Source organism: Oryzias melastigma, linkage group LG10 (genome assembly GCF_002922805.2).
Source record: "Oryzias melastigma strain HK-1 linkage group LG10, ASM292280v2, whole genome shotgun sequence".
Taxonomy (NCBI): domain Eukaryota; kingdom Metazoa; phylum Chordata; class Actinopteri; order Beloniformes; family Adrianichthyidae; genus Oryzias; species Oryzias melastigma.
The window spans coordinates 14,951,052-14,963,890 of NC_050521.1; the positions used below are offsets into that span (position 1 = coordinate 14,951,052).

The window sequence follows — 12,839 nt, forward strand, 5'->3', positions numbered from 1 at the left end:
TGCCAACATGAAAGGCGTCAGAAGCAAGGAAGGAGGATAAGAAGGTGAATCCGAGTCGCAAAGTCAGGGTTTGATATCTGATCCACAGCAATGGCTGTGATCCATAATAAATACGTCTTTCTGTTTTGGGTTCTTGTGGTTGCCAGTAATCAACTACACTTTGTTGACAAATCCAAAGAAAAACTGTACAAGTCAAACCTCCAAGCTTGTTTGCTTCACAGCCCAAACAATTATTGAGAAGTTGTTTGGTTTCAATATTTTAAGATTTGAGAAAATGTTCTTGGATCTGAAGAGTTGACCTAGAAAGTGCTTTCTCAGATTTCAGGCTCTTTGAACTTTTTTTTTTTAATTCTCCTTTTTCCTTCACTTTGAAAATGAGCAGTCTTTGTAGAGTTTGCTATAAAAAGGTACTAAATTCTTTAGCTGTTCTTTGCCTGTTTCTCTAGAGGCTGAGTGTTGTGCCAGAGTTGGTGACGGTTGCCATGGTGAGATGGGGATAAATGTCACACAACAGTTGCACTTAGTGCATCGCTTTGCAGTGTGACTTTAAAGATGGAAACTTGAAAGGTCACCTGCATTATTATTACTGAACATATAAACATTTTTAAAGCAAAGCAATTTATGGTTACCGTAATAAAATCTGATTCTTTTTTCAAAAGGAGTTAACATTTATTGTTTTTTACCTCACTAGTTTGACTTTACTTTAATTATTTAAAAACTTAGAAAAATAAATTACATGCACTATACTTAAATGTCAAATAGTATGCATTAGAAATTTTTAACGATTAAATGTATGTTATAACAAGCTTTTAAAAGTTACTTTTGTATAAGAGCAACGAGTCTTTCCTTGTGTGTGTTTTAGTTTCATTTCTTAGAAATTTCCCTTAATGAACAATTTACACAGGAATATATGTTATCTCCATCTGAAGCATAATTGTAAAAGATAAAGTATGATTAAGCGAGAAGGTTTCTGACTCTGAAATAAAAGAATCTAGGAGGAAACAGTAGAATAGGTGAAAATGTATAACCCCTTTATTTTGTAAAAAATAATTTAATATTTGATGCACTGAAACTGAAACTCCTATATACTTGGCATGATCAAAACTTTCTATAAAAAATACATGTTATGCAACATTTTTCCATGTTTTCTGCAATTCATCCTCATTCCACTAGAGGCAGTAGAAGGGTTTTTCCTGCTCTTTTCAAAATGGCCTCTTCTGTAGAGTTTTAGGAACACATTTGGCGGGGCAAAATTTAGCTAATTTTCTAAACTTGATGATGAGAAAAACTCGTCTATTGTTATTAATTGTTTTAAAATGACTATATACTGTTTTGAAAGTATGCAAAATATATTGCTAATTAATTATTTATAACACAACTTTCATTGTGTTGCAAATGTGTGGATCAAATTTGAGACTGTGGGTAAAAAAGGTGCTTTTTCCTGAACACTTATGTCAATATTTTTGCTACTTAGACTAAAATTGTTGTGAGCAAAAGCTTAGAAAATAACCCAGCATATCATAATTAATACAATCTCATATTTAAAAAAAATGGCATTCACATTTTCCTTACTGAATTTATCTAAGGGTTTAAAAAAAACATCTTAGCTCCAGTAAAATCTTTGATTTAGGGTTTTACAGGGTTTGGGAGAAAAAAGATATTTTATGGGTAAAAACTATTATTGAAATTATTAATTTGAGTAACAATCTTTTTTCAATTATTTTATTTGGCAATAAATATGAAGAATATTTAAAATAACCAACTAAATTGGGAAAGGTCAGAATTGAAAAGTTATCCATGAAGGATATTGGGAAAAGTACAGCAAAATAAAATGAACTTTTCACCCTGCAGGTTTCTGCTGAAAACCATTAAGTGACTCCGGTGGAGACAGATAATGTTAAGCTGTTCGTTTTTTTTTTTTTTTTGCTCCCTTGTTCTCTGCTCCAGAGCTTGGAAATGAAGAGCACTCTGAAATGTGAAATGTTATCAATGTGGTCCTGAAGGATTATGACACACATATATGTGCACACAAACATAACCCACCATGTAATTCCAGAGGTAATGCCAAAAAACTAGCCAGCAAGATAAATGCTATGTGTCCTTTGCTGCTGCTTTTCTCTGTTGCCTCGGGCATCCACTGTTATATAGAAACAACCATGTAGAATCCCAGACTAGAAATATTTTCTGGGTGTGTGTCTCGTATCTGTCTTGACACATGTAGAATAATGTAGGTTCTGATCAAAAAAAGCAGCTTAACGAACATTTTTCTTCCAGAACTCACCAATAAAAACTTATGGGTTATATAAAAGTCTCAAAGTGTGCTTATTCTTTTGTCTAATCCTTAGTTATGAATTGTGTGCATGTTGAGAAATGTTAATAACCTGCTTCTGCACTGAGCTGGATGCTGAAATGAGAGGATGTGAATTTTCAGGCTTAGAACGAGGAAGATGACTCTTGCCTTCTGAGAACAATATTGTCTCCTGAGAACAATATACCACTTGTTTTAAGAGAATTTTGTTCAGGTGTGTGACAGTTTCACAGATAAGGTATTAATTGAAATACCAAAATAAGTGTTAAACTGTTAGCTGACAGACGAAAAAACTTGTGCAGTAATTGTATAGCATCTGTGTATGACTGTGAGAAAAGTTGGTTTACAAACAACAATATATTGATGTACAGAAAAAATAAAAAAAGGTTAAATAAAAGGATAGTGTTTTTATCTCCTAAAAAAAAAGCATCAGAATGACAACACCCTCCCTCTGCTTCTCGTGTTTGTGTCCAGCTTGCACTGATTCCGAGCTGCACAGTTTGGCTGCAAGACTGAAGGACTGGTTTGGAGTTCTCCACCTCGACGCCAACAGAGATCTCAAATCTGACAGCCTTGACTCCACCGCTGGACGTGAGTGTTTCCCAGCAACAACACATCGGTTGATGTCTGCCCGTGTGTCTTTATGTGATTTAAATACTAAACCTGTCTGCTAATGAACGCTGTGAAAGGAAACACAAGTATACAAGTACTTTTAAAGTATTTTTGAGGTCATTTTTAATTGGTTTAGGCTTTTTTAATGGATTGATGTGATATAGGTTACTTTTAGTATTGTGTTGAAGGAATATCAAAATGTGGAGCTGAATGAGCATTTTCTCTTTCAATTTTTTTAATTGCTTCTAAAAGACCCAGTTCTGATGGAAATTGTTTTTTAACATGTTGTGGCATTTTCCGATGATGGAGAACAAAAAGAAAATTAAGCTTGAAATTGTATTTCTGAGTACTTCTTTATTCAAATTGCAGTGAATCAGGAGCAGACAAAAACTATGTAGTTTGAAAAAGACTATTTGTGACATAAAAGCTAAAATCGGCAGACTACAAGCTCCCCACTTCCAAATGACTAGATTCATGTACGTCTTTGTTTTCTTCGTCTCAGCTGACCTGGCGCTCTGCAGAAACTATGTCCTGGTAAATGATACAGAATAAGGCTTTTAAATAAGATCAAAAGACTATAGGAGTGGGACTTTAATGGGGCCATACCGTAAAATTTCTATTTTTAAAGTTTTTAGTGCATTATACTGTTGATTCCTCACTATAAACAACCCCAAAGCGATATTTTGATCCATTCGTTCATTCAAGAGTAATCCTCTAAAAACCTGCGCTTTCAGCAGCAGCCCCTCGCATACCCACGAAAATGTGGGTACTGTTTATTTTTGTGGGACAAACGAAGAAAGAATGGCTCTAGGATGACATCATGAAATGGGCAGCAGCCACACACAGCAGCAGGTGGAGCCTCAGGAATCAAGCCGTTTTACTTCCTGGTTGGAAAAAAACTCATAAAAATAACTACTATTTCATAATTAATTTGTTTTTTTTAGTGTTCCAAAGGTAATATATGATCATATATATGGATATAGTTAACTGAAAGGCTCAAGAAAATCATGGTATGGCCCCTTTAAGGAACATTTTTGTTTGGATAAATCGTTTTGTCAAGAACACATTTTTTTATGAGACAAAATTCCATCTTAGGATAAGTCAATGTGTTGTTTTATAAAGTACAGCTGCTCACACTGTTTGTGTGTCAGTCGCTATGATCCCATTTGAGCTCTTAAGTTAACAGCACCTCACATGCACTCAAAGCCACTTTTTATACTTTCTTTTTTTGTCGTTTCATATTGCTTCTTGCTCTCTTTTTTGCTCTTTAGACTTTGACACCAGCATCCTGCCCATTTGTAAGGACTCACTTGGCTGGATGTTCAACAAGCTTGACATGAACTTTGACCTGCTGCTGGACCATTCAGAGCTGAGTGCCATCTACTTGGACAAGTACGAGCTGTGCATGAAGCCTCTCTTCAACTCCTGTGACTCCTTCAAGGACGGCAAGCTGTCTAACAACGAGTGGTGCTACTGCTTCCAGAAGCCTGAAGGTGGGGGAGCAGAGGGACGGAGGCGGGCCTTGAACTGGGATTACTAAGGAAAATACAAAATGAGGCAGATAAATAAAGGGAATTTGCTAAAGTTTTGTAACTAAAAAAAGTAATTTAAAACAAAATTTCCCAAATGGAATTTAGTATTAGCTATTTTTGCCTTTTTCCAGATCGGATTTAATGCCCATCATGAAAGATGATAATACATTTGTGAACAGCAGGTGACTGCATCTGGAGACGAAACACTCCTCAGCCATCTGACATAAAAGAATCATGATAATGTTCACAAACGGAGAAAATATATCCTGAAGACTACCAGATGTCCTTCAGGACATTACCACTCAACGTACTTCCCAATGCACATCTACTGACACCTGGTCAGATGTGTCTGAAAACATAAACTTAATTATAATTTATAAGAAAGATATTTGAATGCCTAACAGAAAACTTAGCACCATTTTAAAGACATTTTTTATGATTTCACGTAGTCGAGTTACTGAGTTTATTTTACAGTTTATGCACATAATGAGTGATGCCTCAAGCGTAAGCACAGCTTAATGCAGCCTTCTGAGAACACTGGTCCTTCTGTTGGGTTTGCTTCAGAAAAGCAAATAGAAATGGAATTAATTTGTTTTTTAGTTTTTTATTTTATCACCTTTTTAAAATGTTTACTTCACACTTTTAAAGTATTTGCATATACATCAAAAAGGGCTGTTTCAGACCACTCATTTTCTCACTCAGCAAAATGAAACAACTACTACAAAATAAAGAATGGAAAACGTAATTCACTTTTGATGGTGGTTTTAAATGGTTCCATTTTTAATTGGTTTTAAACACTAAAGGACTGAGGCTGTAAACAAACCTGACAAGTTGATGCAATGAACCCGTGCTTTGAGGTTTGCTACAATTGATTGCCGTTTGGTTGTAATGTTGTGGGTGTACAAGAAAAATCTAATGGAGAAGCAAGTCTGTGTTTCTGAAGGAAAATAAAAGAAGAAAAAAAAGTAAATAATAAATAAAAAATCTCTGGTGAATGGTTGAGAATAAATGGAGGAATGTAAAGAAACGTTGACCTGGGAAATGTCAAAATGATGTCTTCATGGTGAGCTGTTTTTTTTGTTAGAGTTTTAAAAATGGTTTTGTATCTTTTCATTCTGCAGGTCTGCCGTGCCAAAGTGAGAAGAGCAGGATCCAGAGTCAGAGTCGCAGAAAGAGCCTTGTAGGTCAGTGTGAAGAACTCGCTGCTATCAGTCTTTTTAACACCTTCTGATGTCCTTGGAGAAAACGCTCACAAGCTGCAGTGACAAACGCGTCCTTTTCAAATATCTCAAAGTGGGGAAAGGGAATGATCCTCTCCGAAACAACACTGTGAAGCACATTCATGTATTTTAGTGCGTGGCACCTGTTCCCACCCAGCAGACTGTGCAGTGTTCCACTCGCTGCAAATTAGTTTGAAAAATGAGCTTAGACTGGGTCAAATGAAGGTAAAAGATAATAGGTGTTTTTGTGTGCGTGTTATTAAGACTTACTGCTTCCCCCTAAGCAGGATGTATAGCTGTTTTCCTACAACCTTCTCGGAAGTAGTTGATTGATCTGCCTCTCAGAATACACAAAAACTTTGTTTGAGACTCCGGAACACGTCCACGTAACCTTTGCTGAGCACTTATCAGATTATGTCTTCCATTTTTATCAATTTGATGCTCTTAACCTTTATCCGACTCCTTTACTAAATGTTTTTTTTTCTTGTCTTTTTTCCTTCCTTTTCATGGCCTTTCCTATATGCTGGCTTTGTGTTAAGGTTCCTACATTCCTCGTTGTACTGAGGAGGGTTACTATAAACCAACGCAGTGTCACAGCAGCACCGGCCAGTGTTGGTGCGTGGACAAATACGGCAACGAAATCGCTGGCTCGAGAAAACAGGGCAACCCTAAATGCGGTAAGAGTGCACAAAACACAAAAACTGTTTGGACCCAAATAAGTAGCTAAAAGTCTGTATTTCATTTCTGTTTTGATGCATTTGACGCGGGCTGCACGGTGGCGCAGTGGTTAGCGCTCTTGCCTCACAGCGAGAAGGCCCCGGTTCGAATCCCGGCTGGGACCTTTCTGTGTGGAGTTTGCATGTTCTCCCCGTGCATGCGTGGATTTTCACCGGGGACTCCGGCTTCCTCCCACCGTCCAAAAACATGCTTCGTTGATTGGTGACTCTAAATTGCCCCTAGGTGTGAATGTGAGAGTGGATGTGTGTGTGATTGAGGCCCTGAGACAGACTGGCGACCTGTCCAGGGTGTACCCCGCCTTCGCCCTTCAGTAGCCGGGATAGGCTCCAGCACCCCCGCGACCCCGAAAGGGAAAAAGCGGCCAAGAAGATGGATGGATGGATGCACTTGAAAGACTGCATAAGTTCTTATTTGACCTTTTAATTACAGAGCTGTCTCTGGCAGCATCTAAATAACACAGATTGCCTTTCAATGCTGGAATTGCATTAATGGCATCAATGGTAGAAGAGTTATGGTAGTCAAAAGAATGTCAACACTGGTACTAAAGCTTTGATGTTAAAAGGTTAAACTTGTTGTACCAAACAATAAGTAGTATGCTACTCATGATTCTCCGTTTTCAAGTCCGTTTTCAAATTGAGAATTTGGAGTCGTCAACAGCTAAATTTGACTTAATACCTAAAAATTTTGAGTGGCTAACAAATCAACCTGACGTGAAACTGAGAATTTGGAGCACTCAATTAGTCAACTCAACTTGTAAATTGTGAATTTGGAGTAGTCAACAAGCCAACACTAAATAAAAACTTAATATTTGCAGTGGCCAACAACTCAGCCTGACTTGAAACTAAGAATTTGGAGTAGTTGATAAGTCAGCTGAACAAAAAATTGAGAAATTGGAGTTGTCAAGAAGCCAACTTGACTTGCTAACTAAAAATTTGGAGTGACCAACGACTCAAACTGACAGGGAACTGGGGTTTTTGAGTTTCCGACAAGTCAACTCAACTTGTAAATTGAGAAATTTGAGTAGTCAACAAGTCTACTTGGCATAATAACTAAAAATTTGGAAAGCAAACCAGATAACCTGACTTGAAACTGAGAATTTGGAGCAGTCGACCAGTCAACTCAGCTTATAAAATGATTATTTGGAGTAGTCAACTCTAAATAAAAATGAATATTTGAAGTGGTCAACAAGTCAACTTGACTTGGAACTAAGATTTTGCAGTAGTTGACAAGTCAACTCAACTTGCTAACTAAAAATTTGGAGAGACCAAAAACTCAACCTGACTTGGAACAGAGAATTTGGAGTAGTAAACAAGTCAACTCAACTTGCAAAATTTAGAAAGTCTAGTATTCAACAAGTCAACTCAGCATAGTAACAAAAGATTCAAAGTGGCCTACAAGTCCACTTGACTTGAAACTGAAAATCTGGAGCAGTCAACAAGTCAACTCAACTTAAATATCAAGAAATCGGAGAAGTCACTAGGCCAACTTGACTTGAAAACTCAAAAATCAAAGTAGGTTCAAAACGTAAAAAGTGAGTAGAGCGATTGCATAAAATTTTGAGTTTTCCCAACTTTATTTTTACAGTTCATTTGATAGCCATGCTAATTTTTTCTTTTATTATTAAATCTTTATTTAACCAGGTAAGCTATTGAGAACAAATTCTTATTTACAATAACGACCTGGCCAGAAAAGAAACACAAGAGTAGATAAAAAACATCACAATAGATACAGTAATTTACATCATTAAAACTATTCAGTCATAAGATAATTAGCACAAAAGTTTACGTAGTGTAGAAAAAAAGACATCTTTAGTCAAGACGTGCATGATTCATGAAGTGCTTTGATCAAAATGTATTTTAAAACTGGGATTGATACAAAGGTGCTTAATTGCTTGCTTTTTACCATGCAAAGTTTAATTTTGTGTTAAGTGCTTCAGCTACTTTTTCTGTTCTTTCTGTTTTTCTCATAATATAGAAATTCAACGAAACACATTTATAAGAGAATGTCTAGCAAAGCTAAAGAAAAACTTTATTGTAAAGACTGAAGAACACATATTGAGGTTGATCAAAACCTGCTGGGGAACATTGCTAAATATAAATAGTTAAGTGCTTTGACATATCAAGGGGAAACCTTTGAAATCAGCAAGGAATTATATAGGGTAAGGGCCAGAAAGCATACGACAAAAACAACAATAATTATCATAAAGGAGTCCATACTGGTTATCAATCAAACAGCCAAGTCTGAGGCACAGATTATTGCTTACTGAAATTACTTAAATGTCATTGCAGAGTAGAGTCAGTAATTGTAGCCTTCGATATTGATATGGTGTCTGTCAGTCACACACATACACATACACACTCACACAAACCATCATTCCTTTGTCTCTAGTCTAACAAGCTCATCTAACTCTACCTTAATGGCCTTAGGGTGGAGCAGCTTGGAGTTCCTCCATTCCCCCTGCGTCTAACAAGCATCGAAGCTCACCATTCAAAAGCTCAAGCACAAGGACACCGAGCTGATATTAATGCAGCAGGTGTCACTCAACCAGAACACATTTGTACCCAGGTGTCCATACCCTATTTTGAACAGGCCTCATAAGCTGCTCTGCATTCTCCTCACAAAAACACTTGAAGCAGAATTATTATAGCGTCTGTTCAGGTTGTAACTATGCTGGATCCAGCAGTCATCGCCAATTAGATAGACCCCACTGAAGCGAGTTAGTTGACAAGCAACCCCCCCGGGTTTTCACTGTGATGTATGAAGGAATAATGAGTTGGAGGCTTGGCTTCTCTTGCTCATTTCTTTCTCTGATTATTGTCTAAAAAGGAGTGAAATGTACAGAAGTCACGCAGGTGATTCACAGAGACCAACTACTACATCAGTAATTTACATCCCTGTGCTGGGCTGAGATAGGGTTCATGCATAGTTGAATGAGAGGCTAAATGTTAATAATTTAGGCCTTACTTGGAATACCAGCCTAAATCTTTGATTGGTTGGATGTACCCACTGTGGTTTGAGGTCTGGAGAGCAAATATTCACATGAAATCCAGTGTTGGGAAGTGGATCAAACCAAAAGTTGGAGGTAGTATAAAATGTCACTCAAACTGAGCTGCTATATCTGAATCGATCTGTTAGATTCTATCTGTTATATAAAGTCATGCAGTAGCATTAAATCCAGAACCACAGCAGTGCAGGCAATAATCATTTGGAGTGGGTTTCTGCTTATGCAGACCAAAAAAGAAACGGTAATTTGAAATGCTTAATGTGCCTTAAGCAAATTATCTCCCATTCCTTTGTGTTGGTTCCAGACGAGGACCATGAGACATCAGGGGATTTTGGCAGCGGCGATGCAGTTCTTCTCCTTGGCGACCAGGAGGAGGAGCCATCACAGGTTGGCCGGAGCCAACAGAAGAAGAGACGGGGCCGAATCCACCCTCGGGGAACCATCGAAGACGATGAAGACGAGGAAGAGGACAAGGATGATGAAATTGGCTACATCTGGTAGCTCACTTTCATGATAATTTGCCATCATCTGACCAGGAAATTAACTCGGCACAGATCTGAAGCCATTCCAGTGTCTCTTCCTCCACTTTCCTCGGCAGCAGTCCATTGTTTGGTTCTTCAACCGGCCCTATAAATTCTGTCTCTCATCCTAATCTCTCGCCCTTCAGACAAGTCTTCATCGTCGACATATTCAGAGAACTAAATAGAGTCCAACTATTGTGAAGCCCCTTAAAATTACTTCCATTTGTCCACCTCTTGCTTTGACCTTCGCTAGAACTTTGACCCCTTTCAACCATCGGATTATCCTTTTATCCGTGTATCTCCATCCTCTCTAGTTGCTGTTTGTCCTTATCAGTCTCTGGTCAGTCTGTGAGCCAGGAAACATTTGCAGATGTACTGGATGTAAATATGGTTTCTCCAGGGAAGCTTGATTGCACATTCTTCTCCTGGTTGATTCATCAGCAGTTCATTCTCTTGTCCTTTGTTTCAACATTGGGCTCCTTCCAGTATTCAACAATGTTTCATTGATGCCACAGTTCCAGCCTCTGAGATGCCCCCGCTCCCCTCTCTATTGTTTCACGGAAGACTGTAAATTATTTAATTGTTGAATGTTCCAGAAAGTCCAGGAAGCAATGAGATTAATGATGTATTGTCGTTGTTGTTGCATGTTTCTCATCGTGTATCTGTAAAAGAGAGATTTACCTGGCCAGGTCCAGCTCTATGCATCTCAAACAGAAAGTGATGCCTATTTGGCTGCTACTGTACTATGTTGCTATGTTAATGCTGTTTAGTGTCCTTTTGGTTCTCCCAATCTCAGGAGATAGGAAGCTGCATTGCAGAGGGATAGCAGTATGGAAAAAAAAAAGGTGAACTGCAAGGTCTGCATTGCAAGCCTCAGCCGGCTGCTCTTTTGCTTTTTGCTCAGTAGGCCTGTCAGGCCTTTTGACTGCTTATGGACACCAGAGGAAGACGCTGCTCCTGAGCTGGGAGGACAAACGACGTCAAGCAGAGACGCCTGCTCTGCCTCCCAACATTGGATTTGTTCAGTGATATGAAAATTGAAATGTTCACCATGTCAACAACGTGAAGTTTTATTTGTAACTTTGAAAATTTAAGTAAAGTGGCACATTGAGTGTCTTTTGAACCTAAGCGGTTGTTGTCAACTTGTCTCTTGTTCTCTCCTTTTCAACTCTTATATTTGATCATAATTCACCCATTACGGATAAAAAAAAATGAATTGACGCTCTCACATTACTTTGAGACTTTCACGTACATTACTCTAGCTTTCTATTTCTTTTCCAGCCTGGATTCTTTTTTTTTTCTTCTGTTACAAAGTGCTCCATCAGCTCTGACCTTTTCCAACCTTGACAAAAGCAGCTCTCCCCGTTAGAGGCAGACATAAATGGTAGCAGCTGAAAATGCTCTCATCACTTGCCTTTCAGAGAGAAGAAAAAGTCACCAGCGACCAAAGGAAACATGGGGGCTTAATGAGTGTTTTTGTAATATCACTGGCTAATAGGACAGCTGACCCCGCGAGCAGGAAACGGTCTGCTCAGCACTTTGAAAACATACTGTACCAACAAGGAGAGGCTGAAATGGCAACCAGATCCAAACCTTTTCAGCAGTCAGCAACATGGTGAGGCATAGCAATGCTCTTTGAACTGCACATGTAGAGACTTCTATGGTGAAAAATGAACAACCTGTAATTGTTTTTTACTGCATCTATTGCTGCAAAATAGTAAAGAAATGCATATATTGTTTGTATAAACTCTGTTAAAATAGTTCACCATTGTGAAAAATGGATTTAGTTCTTATTATTGGAAAGATGAAAAATTATAAATCTGGTAGAGGAAACTACTTCTGTCTGAGCATCTGCTGCTCACATGCAGGTGCCAGTTCAATGTAAAAAAAGCTGGATGTGTCATTCAGAATTTTTGAAAAGAATCATGTAGCGCGAAAAAACACTGCATATTTATGAAATAATACTAAATCCGAGTTGCAGTTTTTAATCATTTGGTAGTTTATTTAGTAACACATCTATCATGCTGTGCTCAATTTTTACCCCCCCAACTTCTTCACACATGCAGCGTCTCATAACCGATTTTTTTTTCCTCCTTTCTTGTTCTCACTTTCCTGGAGTGAGTTCCATCTTCCATCACAGTGAGGGGAATCTTTTATCCTCAGGGCACTTTGTTGTTCTGTTTTATTTCTCTATTAGCTGCTTCTTCATCACGCTCAGATGGCCTCCCCGCTGGGTGGATCCAGCGAGAGTGGGGATGCTTATCACAGCTGAAGTTTGTTTTTCTGCTTTTGGGGGATTTGATTTTTATTTTTATTTTTTAATTCACTCAATCTCACACCTATTTTGGTAAGTTTGATTGGGATTTTCAATTTTATACATAGAAGTCTGATTACATATTCTTTATTGTTTTGGAAATCCCAACGTATGTGAATTGATCCAAAATGTTAAATTATAGTGTCAATGTAAACAAGAATGTATGTGAAATTGTTCTTATTTTCTAAAATGTTAAAAGAGGAATTTATTTGGTGCTTTGTGGGATGCACTTCCAGCCTCGAGGCCCAGTCTCCTGCATGTTTTCCAACTAACCTATCATCCTTTTTGTCTTTAAGACCAATAAAGCATCTGGGATGAGTAATGAAACGTTTCAAGACTGTTTGGAGTCCAGATGTGATGACTCATGCCATGACTCAACTTCAATACAACGTCACCTTGAACCTTTATCGACATACTTTTGTTATTGCTGTTATCGTTCACCTTTCGGCTTATCCCTTCAGGGGTCACCACAGCAAATCCGCTTTCCCTGATCTGCACATTTGGTTTGGAAGATTTTTATGCTAGGATGCACTTCCTGTCACAACCCTGTATTTAATCTGAGCTGGAGACCAGCACAGGGTCCTCCCCCT

At 38.1% G+C, this 12,839-nt stretch overlaps 1 protein-coding gene across 1 annotated transcript in view; it reads left to right on the forward strand.

Moving 5' to 3' along the window:
• spock1 (SPARC (osteonectin), cwcv and kazal like domains proteoglycan 1) overlaps positions 1-11,063 on the forward strand; it is a 109,152-nt gene extending 98,089 nt beyond the window's left edge. The window contains exons 9-13 of the mRNA XM_024283943.2: positions 2,783-2,899; positions 4,192-4,413; positions 5,574-5,636; positions 6,212-6,349; positions 9,719-11,063. Coding sequence (XP_024139711.1) covers positions 2,783-2,899; positions 4,192-4,413; positions 5,574-5,636; positions 6,212-6,349; positions 9,719-9,915 — 737 coding nt within the window. The 3' untranslated portion in view covers positions 9,916-11,063. The remainder of the gene's footprint in view (positions 1-2,782; positions 2,900-4,191; positions 4,414-5,573; positions 5,637-6,211; positions 6,350-9,718) is intronic.
• The last annotated feature ends 1,776 nt before the right edge of the window (positions 11,064-12,839 follow it).